Genomic DNA, 17,969 nt, shown 5'->3' with positions numbered 1-17,969 from the left:
CTGCAGACCGCATTAGCGGGTAGTAGTTTTACCCAGCTCTTCGGTTAGATAAGTTTCAAGTGGTTTGGTACATACACACCGTACAACCGCATTCAAGTGCCGTGTGATACATTTAAAATTGTTTGTTTACCTGGACAGCAGACGTTCACTTAGATAAGAAATGTTCTTTCAATTGTCAATCTTATGCAAATTTGAATCTAATAATCTATACTTACATATTAAAATAATACTCGAATTTTTGGGATTTAATACCGAGAAATTGGAAAAGTACTGTCTTATTAATCATTATATATAATTATAATACTACTAGACTTTTACCAGTGCGTGCACGGGTTGACATTGCATATGACATCGGGCATTTACAAAATATATACATGTACATCGAAACACCGTATATTGTTGACATTTGCATAACGAAACTTCAAGCCCACAATAATGCTATTAATTTCACTACACTCTGTTGAGTTGGAATACTCTAACTGTGTCTCGGGAAATGCCTTCATCACAGTCAAAATGCCTCCATCGTCGGAACCCACGGGTTTTCTATCCGTTACACTGCAGTGATAGATAACCCGTGGGTTCCGACGATGAAATGCCTCCCATATACCCGTAATGTATACTCTGTCCCGAGTTTTTGTTTCCACCACTTTTTGCTTGATATTTCAATAATAGTAAATACCTTTGTGCTCAAACTACGTTCATCCACTAATATAAAAAAGTCCAGATTATCTGTTTTGAAACGCCCCCTCTACCGCTTCAGGTTTCAATACACATCCCGAAATTGTAAGTCTACGGAGATTTTGCATTGCAACAGCCATTAATAAGCCCGGATGATAACGTTAAAGAATTGCGCGATGTATTCCGAGTGTATTCCGAATGGAGAAAAGATGTAAACATTCCTCATTATAAATCTCCGTAAGGAATCTGTTTTCGTTCCTGTGAATTTTTCTGAGTGGAAAGGGATAATTGTTCAATAAAGATATCTTGGATATATTCCCTTTTAACGATTTCAACTGTATTTCTTTCACAGGTATGTGTAATTTTATTACAAATCATCAAAAAGCGATGGAAGCAATAACTTGGGACAGACTATAGCAGAAAATTGCTGAATCGCTCCAAAACGATTTTGGAGAAAATTAAGTTGCATTGAATATAACAGTCAAAGTGTTCACAAAAACCATTTTGAAGCTGTAAATACCTTTCCTCGAAAAGTTTAAATCTATAATTGCAGAATCCAACATATTAATTTCAACAACGTTTTTTACACATCTTGTTGACATTCAAATTCTAGTAAATGCACTGTCTTAAAGTTATCTCCCGTATTTTCTTTGATGAACATCAAAAAATTTCCAATGAAAATTAACACACATTTGTTTTATCGTTTTGAAATTTATCCATGCAAATATGATATTGTTGAAACATAAAATAAAGAGCCTGTAGTGATTTGGCGTGAATGTAATGTGCATGCGCAAGGTTATAAAATCCAAAAAATTCAGATGTTTTCCGGAATTTTTTGAGGAATTTTCGTTGATTATTAATTAAAGAAGCCTGATTGAGAAAAAATAAAAACAAATTGGTAATCTTCAAGTACCAATGATGTTTAAAATATATAAAACAAACGACTGTACTCTTCCGATTTATCGGTATTAAAGCTAAAAAATTCGAGTCTATTATTTTGATATAGTAGTATAGATTCGTATAAAGAGAGTGTAGTGAAATTAACAGCTTTTTTGTAGGTTTAAAGCTTTGTTATGTAAATGTCAACAATCCTGTGTGTCGATGTATCTATTTCATAAATGTCCGATATCATATGCAATGTCAACCCATGCACGCAAGGGTCAAAGTCAAGTCTAGTAATTGGTTAAAAGTATAGTTATATAGTTTTATTATCCATTTCGTTTTTTAATAGACATATATATGCATTGTCACATGAAGAGTTTTGAGCAATTTTTAAATCCAATTTTTGGGTGAAAAAATGCAAATTTTGGGGATTGGATTCTTTACAAACTAAATAATATCAGAGAAATAGATTATTATCTAAGCTTTGATTTGATATTTGCCAAAAATTCTGTAATTTATTACTGTAGCTGTTATTTCAACCAGTTATCGCTTATTCGGATAAAATCCACAGAATAGACCAAACAAACGTTTTCTTTAGGTTTTACTAATCATGAAGAATAAATGCCAAATCAAATTGCAATCATTCATACAGCAAGTCAATGTTACATTGAAACAGATAGATAGATAGATAAATAGATAGATAGATAGATAGATAGATTGATTATAGTCCATATTCTCAATGAGCATTATGTAATCAATTATGACCGGTATTTACAAAGCAGCCATTTATTCATAATAAGGTTATAAACAAAAGAACATTAATTTTAAAAAATCTTCAAGACTAATAATCCACAAAAATTGGCCCCATGAATTTTAATGATTCCAGAGTACATTTATTCTTTTTAACTAACATTGATTTAATAAAAAAAAGAAATATCTTTAATAGTAATTGAACTTCAATGAAAAAATCAAATAACTGTTGGTCTGATACATTCATCCACACAGAATGAATTTGTATTATTATACTCATAGCCAGTTTTATAGATTCTTTTAAATGCAGGTCAAACGAGTTACATGTTTTCAATGTTTGCAGCAAAATCAAGCGTCCATGACCAAATATGTCTTGTATATGATTTTAATTCTTCTTCTGATGTATCAATATTTGGTATTTCTGGTAGAACAAGAATCTCTAATCTTGGAGCACTATTTCGCACTAAATTTCCAGCAACATCATTTAACTCTGTCACTGTTGCGATCTCTACCATTACTTTATATCCTCTAAACCAGTTTGTTAAAGTGTACGACTCTACGAGTTTTTCTTTTGCATAGGAAACAGCAATTGGCAACAATAATTGGTATCCATTTGTAGCTGTTTCCAAACATTTAATTTTTTTTTTGTTTACAATTTTTCCGTCTAATTCCCTACAAGACTGCAATTTGCACCTTATATTCATAATTTGTGTTGATTTATGCAAAGTGACTGGTAAAATTGTTGCTGTAAACCACTTGATATCGGAATATCTCACCCAACATAGTTCGCAATTATCATCATAATCGTGCATAGTAAAATTTGGGTCCTTGAATCTCACGGAGATTTTTGTTTTCTTGTCGTCATTATTATAAGTAAAGCCAAGACGTTCAAGAACTTTTCTTATTTTATCACTCTTAGAAAAGACAACCGGATGAAATGAAAATGAATATGAAACTTCTTTTGTTTTTGAACCAAACGCTTTTGGCGCACTCCATGCTTCTTTCTTTCTAGTATCAATTGTAGTGAAAAGGTTGTTTAACTCTGACACATTTAACCTTGAATCACGTTTAATATTCATAACATACAGAGTTCCAAAGGAAATGCTAAAATATAAATCTCCATGAAAAACTGCATTATACTTGGTTCTCAAAATATTCCATTGTTGAACCAATTTTCTCTCAAAATTTTTATAACTTTTATCAGTACTGACAATCATCAGTTTTGGTACATATTTTTCCCGCGTACTGTGTGCTGCATGGTGAATACCACGATATCTTTCGAAGGAAAGCTCACTTTCTTCAGAACCTCCTTGAAAAAATACACAATAAGCATTTTCTACGATTAAATGTCCGCTTTCTGTGTTTAAATTCAATTCACTGCTTGTCTTTGAAATATTGCTAATGATTTCCTCAACGTTACCAAGTTCCGTGTCATTTCCCCATGCTTGAATTCTATTTAAACCTGTTTGAGTTTCCTGAAAAATAATTTCTGCGCCTGTTTGTTTGCTCAGCTGAAACTTAACATAATTTTTAGCACTTTTAACGATGTTCCAAACACTTAAAGGCAAAATAAATACACGATTAAGTTCTTCACCATATTCAAAGTTTTGAAGAGACCGAGTTCCGCCGTAGGATTTTCTGGCTTCCAGAAAAGGATTACTATTGACGTCAAGTGCAATCTTGTGGTAGAGTATCATAAATCTGTCTGATATTTCTGACATGACGACAAATGTTATGCTTAGTGCATCTAATCCATCTTTTAAATGATCAAATTTATTTAAATCCCAAGATCTGAAATCCAAAATGAAATATTTCAAAACTCCGAGAATGCATTTCACCAATTTATTATCACCAGGATTGGAAGAAAATAATTCTCTGAAAATCACGTTGTTCAATCGTAAAAAAAATACAATCATGACTGCGATAATATCGGAAAAATTGTACCTGTCCGAGTCAATTGTGAATATGTTTTGCAGTAAGTCTAATAAAAATTGAACGGGTTTCAAAAGCATGGGCCTTTCCATCAAATATCTTTTCACAGCTTTGCTAAGATTTATGATTCTGGCGTCAACTATAAACCTCACATATGCGCTTTCTTTACTAGTCACACAATAACATAGATCTTGATTACGATTGTTCATTTTCATCATTCCCTTTTTCCTCAATGCTTTGGAAATACTTTCAAGTTGAGATTTTGTAGTAGCCACATTGAGAGTACTTTGGTTTTTTAAAAGCCCACAAAAATCTAAATCAATTATGTCTTCGGTATTTGGGCTCAGGGTATTACCAATGACAGTTTTGACATAAGTAAGCATGCTTTGTAAGAATTTTCTTCTATCATTTCTCTTTGTATGCAAAAATATGTAATATTTATTCAGATATGCTTCAAGTCGGTTTAATCTTGGCTCACGAGAAAATCTTTCCTTCAAAACTACTAAAACGTCGGCAACCGTCCACGGAAAACTAAGAATTGGACGCCTGGGATCTATTTCGTCCATATACATGTATGTAACAGTGTACCAAGCAGATGCTTTTTGTAAAACTCGTTCGTCTGTCTTAAAGACATTTAATTCTCCTCCAAATTCTTCGAAAAATATTTCTCGTGTTCTCTTTCGTATCAGGCACATTTTAGCTTTAATGATTTGTCCAACCTGAAATTTTTCGTCTTTTAAGCACCCTTTTACAGACCTGATGTTCTGAACGAGACCAGTGATGGCTTCATTTTCGTTTCTGATACCATACAATTCCAAAACTTCATTAATTGTTTTCGTATATTTGTCTCTTTGAAGTTTCGCATCTTCTAATATTCTTGCATCGAGAAAAGGCAAAATAAAATCGTTATTTACTTCAAACTTTAGCTCCAATTTATTTTGCGTTCGCAGTAAAGATCGGCATTGTCTAAAGAGTTTACCAATAATTTTTGTAGATGCATATATTTGTTTATCGCTCTTCATCATAAAGTCTGGATATGATTTTGGACGTAATTTATCATCAATTTTTGGAATTTTACCAGTTTTAGGAAAATCAACAGCATCGGAATGCAATCTGGCAAGGCTGTGACATTCTTCTGAAAAAATACCATTCTCGTTGCTGTCTGCGTGGACAAGATGTGCATTTGCGATCAAACCAAGTTTATCGTACCGTATGTAATTTGCCAAGAAGTCGATCACATCATCCGAGTTCACTTCTCTTGTGAGTTGTGTTTTCTCTGCTTTAGGAAAGTCCATCGGTGTCTGGTTTTGAAATTTACAAAGGTCTTGATCCCAACACACAAAGTACATGTCCCCATCAAGATCAGATCCCGACATTTCATCAGGGTGTGGACGGGTACCCTTTTGAGGAAAAACAATGCAATCTATCATGTGGCTGAGTTCAGGTACATTTGTAGCAATAAACACTCGGACATCGCCTTCGTGAAAACACGGATTTTTGGTCACAACAACAGGTCCTTCGTATGTAAAAGCGTTTTTACCCGGCGTGGTCGTCTGCTGAGAATATCTGATAAAAACTTCACCAGACTTAAGTGTTTTTGTCTCATCAGTTGTGCCCATCATTATTCGTCCTTTGTCTAACGGAATCTGTATTCTTGTTCGTTTCATGAGATTTAATATCTTATGATGGTATATTGCTTGTAGAAGTGATCGAAAAAATGGTTCATCAACAAAAGATAGTCCCTTGTCGGCAATAAGACTAAAATCCATACGAAGGCTAGACTACAAAAGAGAGTGCCAATTGAATGAATATTTAACATAAGTCTTATCAAAGTCAGCAACGTTCACAGTGCCGGTGTAACGACGAAAAGTTACCCCTGTACATGTAGAATATTGACCCGGGGAGAAAACTTACCCAGGGTTAGTATTCTATGACAAGTAGGGTCCTTTTTCTACAGTAGAAAACCATTCCAGACCTGTAGATCTACGACCCCCCCCCCTACGATGAAACGATGAAAATTGACCCCCATAGAATTTTGACCTCACTTATGAACTACATGTACATAAAAATAATAGAAATTGAAGGCGATACATTTAGCATTCATGTTTGGTAAGTGTCCGGGTGAGGGGAGGGGGGGGGGGGGCAGCGAAAGCATGTGAAAGAACTACCGTTTTACCATTTACATAATATAAAATTATTATGAATTAAGCGATATCTGTGTTTATCTTGAAGCCCATAGAATTTTGACCTAACTTATGAACTACATAAAAATAATAGAAATTAAAGGCGATACATTTAGCATTCATGTTTGGTAAGTGTGCGGGTGAGGGGAGGGGGGGGGGGGGGCAGCGAAAGCATGTGAAAGATTAGACAGAACTACCGTTTTACCCTTTTACATAATATAAAATTATCTTGAAGTATTTGTCAGCTTGCCTTGTGGCCTTGTCCCTTCACTAAGCCTTTTAGGGTTGTGGTTCCCCTGGGGTATATGCATTATGATGTTGCTCGCAATCGCTCCCTTTTTGCATTATGCTCGTTTTGCTAAATAGGCCCCATTATTATAGTAGATGATTTAATAGACAAACCTAAATTTAATGACTACGTATTGCATATTTTTAAAAGAAAAAAACCCCAGAAGACAGATGTGAAATTTTGACAAATAACGCGGATTTTTTTAGTATATCTTCTATTTGGATACACACTGAATGTCTGAAACCAAACATAACACCAACAGACTTATCCTACAGGTACACAGAAGACAGCAACTCACGTGTAAATTCGGAATTTTGGATTTATCACGATTGCGCTAAAGTTACAAAAAATGTTTGATAACTTTAATTTCAAACTCTGCATCGGTACCATTATATAAGCTCAATAAAGTTGTTAAGTACAGGCACGTAGCATTTTTTTTCAAGGAAATAGGACAGACTAATCCAAAATCAGGACAAGCGAAAAGAAGGGAAAAAAAGGAAAAAAAATTCGCCAGTTGTTAAAATCCTAATGCGTGGGACGGTGGGGGGGGGGGGGGGGGGGGTTCTATACTTTTTTATCTGCTTCCAAAGACGGGGGGGGGGGGCTCCTTATAAATTCAATTTTTTTACTTGTAAACTGAAAAAAATTACCATGGGAGGAGAGGTTTAGAAATTGACTGCGTTTTTTTAAGCATAAACAAAGTGTAATTAAAAGCTGGAATCAAAAAAACAAAAACAAACACTTTTTGAATGAGGACCTTTGGTTTCAAATTTGGCTTGGCCCCAAATTTTGGCCTGGCCTCAAATTTAGCCTGTACAAAAATGTGTGGCCTCTATTTTAATTTCATATTTTATCTACATTAAAGGGACATGGTAACGATTTTGGTCAAAAATTATTTTTCCGATTTTTATTGCTTAAGAAAAGCATTTTTAATAGGCAACCAAAATTTGATTGTCATTTGTTGAGTTATGATCGAGTTAGAGAGATTGAAATTCTTCGCTATATAAACAAAGCGTTTGTTAACATTTTGAACGTTGAAGTAAAAATTTCAGTTTTAAAGGGGCATGGTCACGATTTTGGTCATATTTAATTTTTCTGTTTTTATTATATACATGTACAATGCTTTATGAATGCATTTCTAATGATCAAATGAAATTTGGGCGCCCGTTGATGAGTTTTAAGCAAGATACAGGGCTCACAATTCTTCGTCATGTAAACAAGGCTCGTGCCCTGTTTTTGTTTACATAGCCATCTGGAACTGTAATCAATGTAATTTTGATTCTTGTGTAGATTTAAAATGGAGTTCAAAAATTTTGTTCCAGGTTTCTTGTGCATTATTATGACCCCTTTCTCTCCATTTTGATATAGATGTACAAGCTTCTCTCTTTTTGTCTAATGATAAGTTGTACATAACTTTCCAGCCTTTACAACTACTAGTAAACAGTAGGACATGATTAGGGATAACATGTACTGTGGAATCATTAAATTTCGTGGGGGCCAATTTTCGTGGATGACTTAAATTTTACAGGTTCGTGGGGACGTAATTTCGTGTATTCATGTATATCTACAAAAGGGAATATGACTTTATTACCCTAATTCATCAATTCGTGAAGGATGTTATTTCGTGGATGAGAGGTACCCACGAATTCCACGACAAATAAGCCACCACGAAATCTAATGATTTCACAGTATTATTTTTTTATGATTTGTAAGTTTGGTATATATAAATCTTTCTGTATGCAATCTGGTCCTTACAGCAGTTCTTATACCACGTTTTTTACTAATCAACAAAGATATCTTAATAGATGTTATACTTTATTGATACTCGGACTGACTCGGTTAAGAGATCACTTTTCCGAGAAAAGTAACAAAAAGCAGGTGTAGTTTCTACTTTTAAAAAACTGCTAAAAATGAGTATAATTGCCTGGGAAACTTATATGGTAAATCCAAGTAAAGTATAAAGTTATGAAAGAATATGCCCGTATTATTTATTAGATTCAAATGTCGTTTTTACATACCAGAGTCATATTCAAATAGAGTCAAAGTCAATGCCAACTTCTTTTTAGTGTCATTGTTTCTTTGCAATTTGTACTAGCTGTTATATACCGAAGTCTGCAAGTACATTCTTAGTGTCAATTTGATTACAACAGATATCGATTTCTTTATTCAAAATCATTTGTAAAGTATTCTGTCTGTTTCTTTTGTTCAATTCTAAATTCGAAGTTTTGGGATTAGTAATGTTTATATGGTTTTTAAATCAAGCATTATCTTTTTTAAATACATTCTTTTTAAGACAATAAAAATTGATTGTGAAAAATATCCAAATGGGATGACGCATGCAATCGATCGCGGATCAAAGGAATGGGTAGTTCAAACTTATTAAGGTCACTTATCAAATTTACCTATAATAGGCCTCGACCCCTCCTTCCCATAAATATCTCCCCCCCCCCCCCCGGATGAAATTTTCTGAATTCACACATTTGATGAGATGATCATGTGCCTATTCCAGACCAATTGTTAATAATTAATTTCTTATTGTGATAGAGACCATGATTAATAATTGTCTATTCTCCAGTAAAACTGGTATCAGTTCCTGTTTACAATTTGTAAATTTTTTTAATTTAGATTGATGTCGTTCCTATCCAGTCATGGTTGAACAATGTATTTTAGTAAAAGAAATACATATCTTTTCTTTTTTATTTAAAAAAATTAAAAACAAACAAACTGAAATATTGATGATAAGAAATGACAAGTGATCAGAAAAGCGAACTCAGGCTGGTTATTTGTACAAGGTTATACGATAAAAAAAATCTAAGTACCAAGCAGGCAATGAAATTCTCCCCTCTACCATCACCACCATCCCTGAATCCCCCTTAAGGAATTGACCCAAAACTAGTAAACTAGAAATATGACCCTAAGACCATAATTTCTACGATGTAATCCAAGTATTCCAAGTATTCTACTACTGAGTGGGTCATTTTTCTACGTAGAAATATGACCCTCGGTCAATATTCTACGGGGGTCACTTTTCGTCGTTACAGGATAATTATGCCAATGCTAAGGTGGCATTTTTGTTTAAGATGCAGTTTCGATGAAATCCATATATACGAAATGATACACCATTGTCAAGAGAGTATATAACCATTTTGGTTTTTAGTGTGTTTAACCTGACAGTTGAGATATTCACATTTAGAAATTTATATCCCATAGGAAAATGATAATTCTCATAGGAAAAATGAATCTCCTACAGGAAATATCGACAATCCTATAGAATTTTCTAAAAATCCTGGAGGAATTATATTTTCTATAGGAAAATGGTACTTCATGTAGGAATTTGATTCAGACAGGTAGTTTTCCTATAGGATATTAAGATCTCCCATCGGATTTTATCTAATCCTGTTGGAATTGAAATTCCTAAAGGAAGTTCTTTTATTCCGATAGGAAATTTCAAATTTCCTATAGGAATATTGTTTTTTCCTATGGGAAAAATTATTTCCTGTAGAAATTTATTTTTGAGATGTAAATATCTCAACTGACAAGTGAGCTACGATGATAACAAAGGTGGTTATAAACTCTTTAAGCAATGGTCCGTCTTCGCTAGCCCACTTCACTCCCCATAAACCCTTGCCAAGAGATCTATCATATGTATGCAATGTTCTATCATATGGCATATTTCAAATTTTTGATACATAAAGTTTAGACGGGTGCAGAAAATGGCACCTTGGCACTGGCATAATTATCCAGCATAGTGTTTACTATGAAAAAAAGAGCCCCTAGGGCCCATCTGGTTACTCATATTAATTTATCTGTGAACGACCAAAACCAATTACAAAATCTAAAAACCATAGTCATAATATCGCAAAAAAGATAACTCAAACTTGACCGAATTAAGTCTACACTAATTTTTATTTGTCTTAACTATTTTTATTATATCTCTGTGTTGATAAAGGCAATTTACTAAAACGTTTTAGGTATCCATTCAAAAAATCAGCTGATTTTACCATTTAGTGCTGCGTCACTCACTTTTGTAATAAAAGAAATTAATACATTTTATTTAAAAAAAAAACGTCCTAAGTTTCCAGCAATAGAGAATATTTTTAAAGATAAACTCGATTTTGGCCGAATTTGAAAGTAAACAAATTCTGGTAGTTAATAGGCATATCAATCGGTGTATTGTCTTTGCAATTCTTTACTTGTGAGATTTGAAGTCGATTTGCATAATATATCCCTTACTGTATAACTTTTTCAAGAAAAAAAATAAAAAGTAAGTACCTAAGTTTATGCTTAGGTATTTGTCTCATCTTATCTTCATAGCTTATCTGTAACATGGAATTCAAATTTCATGCAAACACAATGTACACAAAAACGTGTAACCTTTTTTAAACTAACAAACATACCTCCAATAACACTGGTAAAGCCATCTCATCGTACAAAAGCATGTCTGCCATATCAATAAGCATTTTCTCTTGAAGATTAAGAAAGACATGGTCGGGAATCCCCAATCCAGAGAGCAAGGTTATCACTTGCCTGTTTAAGTGCAGTCTTTCTGTCAATTTTGGTGAAATTTTGATATATCAATGTAATATTTAAACATCTTAGCGACGAAAATACTCAGTATTTATAATTTCAACTAAGATTTTTAAAATCTAAAACTAATTTGTAATTTACCCGGACGTGTAACCTCCAAGACTTCTAAATTATTCGATTTTGATTCAAATTTCTTCATGCTTTCTCTAATAACAAGAGCTTCGACATCATTTCCAAGGGTTGGGTTCTGTGCTATTACCCCTTTACAACCACCAAAACGTATTTGAAACGCAGATGGTACAGAACATAAATTTAGTGCATTTGCAACCTGTAAAAAATATTGAAGAATCATATACTAGTAGTCAAACCTGAACAAATTATAAACATAAACGTTCGAGATTAATCATAATGTCAATATCAGCGATATCTTGCACAAAAGGACGATATCGATATCAATCCTAGTTTAATCAAACTGCAAGAGAATCAAATCGATATAAATTTGTACTGAAGCGAATTCGTAATCAAAATCAAAGTTATATCTTGGTTCCATGTAGTAGCACTGAGCAAATTTTTGGTTTCATGTGCGTATTCCAAGTCAGTTATCAGCAGTTCACGTGATACCTAACTTGTATATAAGCTGAGACATTTGGAATGATCGGAGAGGCAGTGTCTGACGGCCGTGATATCGACGTTGGAAGCCAGCCAGTAATCAAAATCAAAGGTTGTAAGGTTAACGTTGATCATAGTACTGTACTGATTTATTGTCTTGTTGAATATGGATGGTACGTTGTAGTCTATAAAAGGCGCGGTTTTTGTCTCCAAGAGCACATACGCTATTTGCACTTAAAATGCGTGCGCCTCATTGAGAACCGAAGGCATACAATTGTACATATTTCAAACCAAAATCGGTAATTGAGAAAATTATTTAATAAATACACTTCTAGATTTGTTTGACAGAACAGCCTAAACCCATAACGAACTCGTAAACGTTAGAGTACATTATCAAAACAAACTTTGACATATATGTTGGTTATGTCGATGACATCGAATATATTTATGAAGATATTGGCGATTTCATGCTTATAATGACAATATAATCATCGATTTGTTTTAATTTTTTTTCTTTTTGTTGTTGTTTTTTGTAATACATGGTGTTCCTTAGTTTATAGATCGAAAAGGTCAGCTGTTCATTGGTACAAGACTGGTTTTTCAAACAAGTGTCAAATCTAACTAGATCATTGGTGGAAAAAAAGTGTGTCCATCTGTTAGAAACTCCATATAGTATGAACGGGTGTCGTACAAACTCTTTAAGAAAATGGCTTAAGGCCTCTGTGGCCTACGTTTAAGATATTTTAACGATGTAGACGACAATCCTTCACTAGAATGATACTACGATTGATATCAATGTCGATATTGACATTTTGTGTACGATATAGTTGATATAGTTAACATTTTGCACATCGACAGATATTTAACTGCAAGTTTTGGAAAGCTCCCACACTTATAATTTATCGCAGTGAATATAAACCTTTGCTCGACAAATTTTTCGAGACTAAATTAAAGATTATAAGATACATTAAAGATCGGTTGTTGGATTTTTGTTAAAGCTTCAGCTATGAATATTTGATAAAATGACACTGTCCCAAATAATTAGGCTAGTTCAACAGACAAAGGAAACTTCTACAAAGCCGGTAGAAAAAAGTATATACCTTGTCGGAAAAACGTTTTTCCTTTTTGATTTATCATTTTCTTCAAGATATTAATTTTATAAAGATAAATATATCACTTAACATGTAAGAAACATCAATAACATTAGTGGTTATACACTTTTTAAGCAATGATAAATAACATGCTTAAATTTTTCAGATGCTGAATTGCACTTTGGCATAAATTAATTATCTGGCACAGTGTTGAACAAAAATATAAATATAAATTGAAGAAAGAAAATGAAAACAATTTGTAAAAACTTTAAAATGACCTTTTTTGCAAGTTTAGTTGATATGCAACCGACACCGTCTGTAAAGCAATATTTCTCGTTCTTCACATCATCGATGTAACTCACAAAACTCCTATCAACGTCAACTGTTTTCTTTGTAGAAGAAAAGCAGAGGCCAAATCGGGAAACGTAAGAAGCAATACATTTTTCGTGCAAAAAAGTTCCCGAAAGATGCCGAATTCTCTCCGATGAGATATCACCACGAGGATGAAAAAACCAAAAACTGTGTTCTCTTAGTTGACTATTCGAACACCCGAGGAATTCATAATGGCGGTTTTTGATTAGAAAACCGTTTTTAAAAAAGCTTTTCATTTTATCCAAAATATTTGACAGAGCACTTGATTGGGCGGAATTAATTTTTTGGAAGTCATCATCACGGAAAACTACTTTTATGAAAAAGTCTTCGCCATATTCACGTAGTAACCTATTCTGAAACACTGGTTCTTTTGGCAAATACAAAGACCTAGTTGGAGTAAAAATCATTCGAGCTACAAGAGAATAGTGAGGGGGTAGCTCATTTTCAGCAGATTTTGTAGTGCGGATTTTCCTTATTACAGAGTTGAACTCATCTTTGAAGTGAAAAAATGGTTTCTCCATCAATTCGATTGCCAAAGTGTAGAATCCTTTTGTCATTAAGCGTGTATCTATACGAGAGTAATGTTCAATGCATCTTTTTACATCAGGGCTCAGATGGTCAGTTACTTTAAAACCTATTGAATTAACACATTGCCAAGCATATTCCAACTCGAAATCATCTGGCAGTAAGATTTCTATTTTGGGTTCAGGGGTTTTTGTTTGCAATTTTATATAAGCGACTCGAAATCCAAAGCAGATCAAACTCGATAAAATATGCTCTACTTCAGAACGTCGATTTTGTCCGTCAAACTCAATACAGTAAGAGCTCAAACATCCTATATCATCAAAACCCGTGTCTTCGGCAGTAAATCTTCTTACAATCTTTCCAAAGTTGTCGAAGATTTTTGGATTAGATTTCAATGTTATCATCATAATGTCAACCGTGTCTGTTTTCTGGACAATTATTGTTTCATGTATTGAATCAAAAGATATCTCTAGAATAAATCTTTGAAGGTCAAAGAGATCCATCAAGTCTTTCTTAATCGTAATTTTAGACGTCTCAAATTGAAATGAAACTGACATATTTTCTTCAAGTTCCCAATGGCGAACAAATGTAACAGGTGAGGTCATGCTTCCACCTATCACTCTCACACTATAAAAGCATACATCTTTACCAGACTTGGCAGAATCAGGATACAAACGTTTTTCTCTTAATACTTCCATCCATGCCATCATTTCTGTGGTGGGTTTATACGAGAACCACGTTTTGTAAGCGTCTTGTTCAATAGATGCAGGTTGTGTTGTCTGAAAGTCTTGCTCGAAGGTCAATTTGTATTCTCCGTATGCTGTTATAAAACCTAAAGATAAAAACAAAAAAATATGTCTCATGAGTCACATTGTTTTTTAACCCTTCAAAGGTAAACACAACTATGTGCATGCACAAGCTAAGATCAATAAAATGACAACTTTACATTACATAAATCTGCAGTAGCTTATGGCGTAGATTCAAGAGTATATACCTTTAACTTGTTTTTTTTAAAAGACATCTTGATAACTTTGTTCAATAGTGGTTGCAAAGGGATTTTTCTAATGATATACATTCCCAACCACTATTGAAATAATTTATTTCAATAGTGGTTTTATTTCAATAGTGGTTGCAACATAGTTTGAGACATGATTTACATTATAAATAGATGGTAAGTGGGGTCTTTGAAAACTATATAGATAATTCATATAAACAGCATTGTGTCCGAGGGCGAAACAACTTGCACATTTACTATGACATCAAGATCTAACATCATTTAATTCGACAAGTAAAGTGCAAACGTACCTACTTATAGAGTTTAGATCAATTTTTTCTATACGGTTCTGAAAAAAGAAATGACAAATCCCCACTCACAGGTTGATAAAGTCTCTCAATATTGTGAGCCCTTATCATGCTTAATTTATGCAAACTAACTGCACGATCACAAGAGTTCTATTCTACTATCAGAGATTCTGACCTTAATCCGGAGTCAGGAATTTTACAAGCCATCTTTTTAACTATATTTAGTAACTACTATCTTTTATAGTGTGTTTGACAGGTATAAAATCTAGGTAACAATTTTATATATTATTTAATATACATGGCTATTGTCAATACCCCTAACTACAGGGTCAAGAATTTTACAGGTAATGTATTATAGAAAATAAATTGAAAATGTTAAGACGATATCAATAATGGTGTGGACGATTTTTAATAAAAATGCACACACCTGTGAAAAAAGTTTAATTGAATTTGATGAAAAGGAAAATATCCAAGACAATTTCATTCACATATTAACATTTTGCACTCGCAAAAATTCACAGGAACGAAAACTGATTTCCTACAGAGATTTATAATGGGGAATGTTGACATCTTTTCTCCATTCAGAAGTCACTCGGAATACCTCGCACATTTTTTCAAAGTTATCATCCGGGTCTGTTGCAATACAAAATCCCCGTAGATATCACATTTTTAAGCTGTGTATTGAAACCTGATATGCTAGAGGGGCGTTTCAAAGGAGAAACCTTAGAAATTTTTCATACTTTTGAATGTACATCGTTGAACCCTAAGGTATATTTACAAACATCGAGTATTTAAGCAAAATGTAAATCGAGGATATCTTAGAACAGAATACTCTGTCCCAAGTTTCTACTTCCGCCACTTTTTGTGTAATATATCGATAATCATATTAAATACCTTTCTACCCAAACAACATCCATTCACTAGAATGAAAAAAGTCCGATTATCTTTTCTGAAACGCCCCCTCCACCGCTTCAGGTTTCAATACACAACCAAAAATAGAAAGTCTACGGGAATTTTGCATTGCAAACAACATTAAGTACCCCTGATGATAACGTTAAAATATTGTGAGAGGTTTCCGATTACTTCCGAATAGAAAAATATGTAAACATTTCACATTTTAAATCACCGTACGATATTTGTTTTTGTTCATGTGAAATTCCCCGGGAGTAAACAGATGATATATTGATGAATAAATCTTGGATTTTTTTTCCTTTTATCGATTTGAATTGTACTTCATTGACAGGTATATGTTTATCTTAATTAAAAATCATCAAAAAGTGACGGAAGCAAAAACTTGGGACATACTATAGTATAATTCGAGATAAGAACGTAAAGTTTAGTTTGTCATACTTACAAGGAAACAAACAGTTGAGAAAATGACAAACTTCAGTAAGTTGACAATACCATCATGTCTCTTCACAAATGTGAACTTTTCCTTTCCCATATGCTAAATATGTTTTATACTTACATTTCTTGTCGGTTTTATCAATGGAAGTGATGTGTGTCGGTAGTTTGTCTACAAAACAGTTCTTCACAACCTCTTCATCAGATTTTAAGTAACTGAACCGAATACGAAAACGTTCCCTTTGAATGTCCTCCTTTCTATCAACGGATGCATCCGTATCGGGTTCTTCAGTATCCGCAGAAGCTGTAGCCATTTTGAAAATATTACAAACACTGCATAAGAATTTATCAAGTTATCCAGAAATATTTCCTAACAGATCAATCATTGTTTCGTTTTGCGCTTCGGGGAATCAAACTGAAAATGAAAGAAGATTTTTGAAATTGCTAAAATCAATAGTTTCAAGGTCAACAGCTGAATATATTTGGAATCAATCATAATGAAAAGAATGACTGCCATGATGGTCCGTTCGGATGATTGACACATAGACACACGTCAAAAAGAATTTGCCAATTAGTCAAATAGTGTAGAAATTAACCTTTTCAAAAATAATAAACGAGATAGAATATAAAGAGATTGTTCAAATCGAGTTTCAACGCATTACAAAACAAATTCACCTTCCTGTTGTGCGATAAAACCACAGATTACTTCCTGTTCCTAATATCATAGTACAGGAAATTATAAACTAGACTTTGACCCGTGCGTGCACGGGTTGACATTGCATATCGGACATTTACGAAATAGGTACATCGACACACCTTATTATTGACATTTACATAACAAAGCTATAAGCCTACAATAATGCGATTAATTTCACTACACTACACTTTCCTTAGTTTGAATAATCTGTGTCTCGGGAAAGGCCCTCACCACAGTTAGAATGCCTCCCATATACCCGTAATGTAGCAGAAAATTGCAGAATCGCTCCGGAACGATTTTGGAGAAAGTTAATAAAGTTGCATTGAAAATAACAGTCAAATTCATCACAACAAACCTTTTTGAGACTGTAAAACACATTTATGTCCATAAATAGTTTTATAATATATTTTATAATAATATTTGTATGTTTTGTTTACCACGTGGTATTGTTTTCAACTACTGTGTATTTTTAGTTTAGGCATGCGCACTGGCAAGTTATGCATATTAGCTAGTCTGCGCATGCGTAGTCATTGTTCATTTTGTAAACATCCATGATTGTCCACTGTTTGCCACCACCCTCCCCTCCACCTTTTTATTGTACATCATTTGTAAGGCAGATGAACACCCCATATCTTTACTTATATACCAGGTACTTTATTATTTATTCCTGCCAAAGGTCTAAAACTTTTACTATAGTCTGTCCCAAGATTTTTTGGATGCAGATTTTGCACGATTACTCGATATTTATACATATCACTGAGTTAAAAAGATATCCATTCAATAATATG

General features: G+C 33.5%; 1 protein-coding gene across 3 annotated transcripts; it reads right to left on the bottom strand.

The window, feature by feature from the left end:
* Nucleotides 1-2,141: 2,141 nt before the first annotated feature.
* Nucleotides 2,142-17,526, bottom strand: LOC128178868 (uncharacterized). Of its 3 annotated transcripts, XM_052846252.1 has the most exons (6): nucleotides 17,160-17,525; nucleotides 16,609-16,899; nucleotides 13,220-14,670; nucleotides 11,383-11,569; nucleotides 11,112-11,260; nucleotides 2,142-6,023 (listed from the first exon to the last, which is right to left on the bottom strand). In XM_052846252.1, exons 2-6 carry the CDS (start codon nucleotides 16,796-16,798, stop codon nucleotides 2,631-2,633), a joined length of 5,370 nt encoding a protein of 1,789 aa, XP_052702212.1. In that variant the 5' UTR covers nucleotides 16,799-16,899; nucleotides 17,160-17,525; the 3' UTR covers nucleotides 2,142-2,630. The 3 variants fall into 3 exon arrangements, with proteins under 3 accessions (XP_052702212.1, XP_052702214.1, XP_052702215.1); XM_052846254.1 differs by lacking the exons at nucleotides 16,609-16,899; nucleotides 17,160-17,525 and adding an exon at nucleotides 15,568-15,751; XM_052846255.1 differs by lacking the exons at nucleotides 2,142-6,023; nucleotides 11,112-11,260; nucleotides 11,383-11,569 and having other exon boundaries at nucleotides 11,609-14,670; nucleotides 17,160-17,526.
* Between the last annotated feature and the right edge of the window lie 443 nt (nucleotides 17,527-17,969).

Source organism: Crassostrea angulata, chromosome 3 (genome assembly GCF_025612915.1).
Source record: "Crassostrea angulata isolate pt1a10 chromosome 3, ASM2561291v2, whole genome shotgun sequence".
Lineage (NCBI taxonomy): Eukaryota > Metazoa > Mollusca > Bivalvia > Ostreida > Ostreidae > Magallana > Magallana angulata.
This window is presented reverse-complemented; position numbering and strand designations above follow the sequence as displayed.

What these genes read in the sequence shown, in the direction of transcription:
- LOC128178868 (XM_052846252.1), bottom strand. Translation starts at nt 16,798, where the DNA reads ATGGCTACAGCTTCTGCGGATACTGAAGAACCCGATACGGATGCATCC. An exon ending in CAACTAAACTTGCAAAAAAG is followed by an intron (nt 11,570 to 13,219) that starts GTCATTTTAAAG and finishes TATTTTTTACAG; the next exon opens with GTTGCAAATGCACTAAATTT. An exon ending in CTTTACCAGTGTTATTGGAG is followed by an intron (nt 6,024 to 11,111) that starts GTATGTTTGTTA and finishes TCTCTTTTGTAG; the next exon opens with TCTAGCCTTCGTATGGATTT.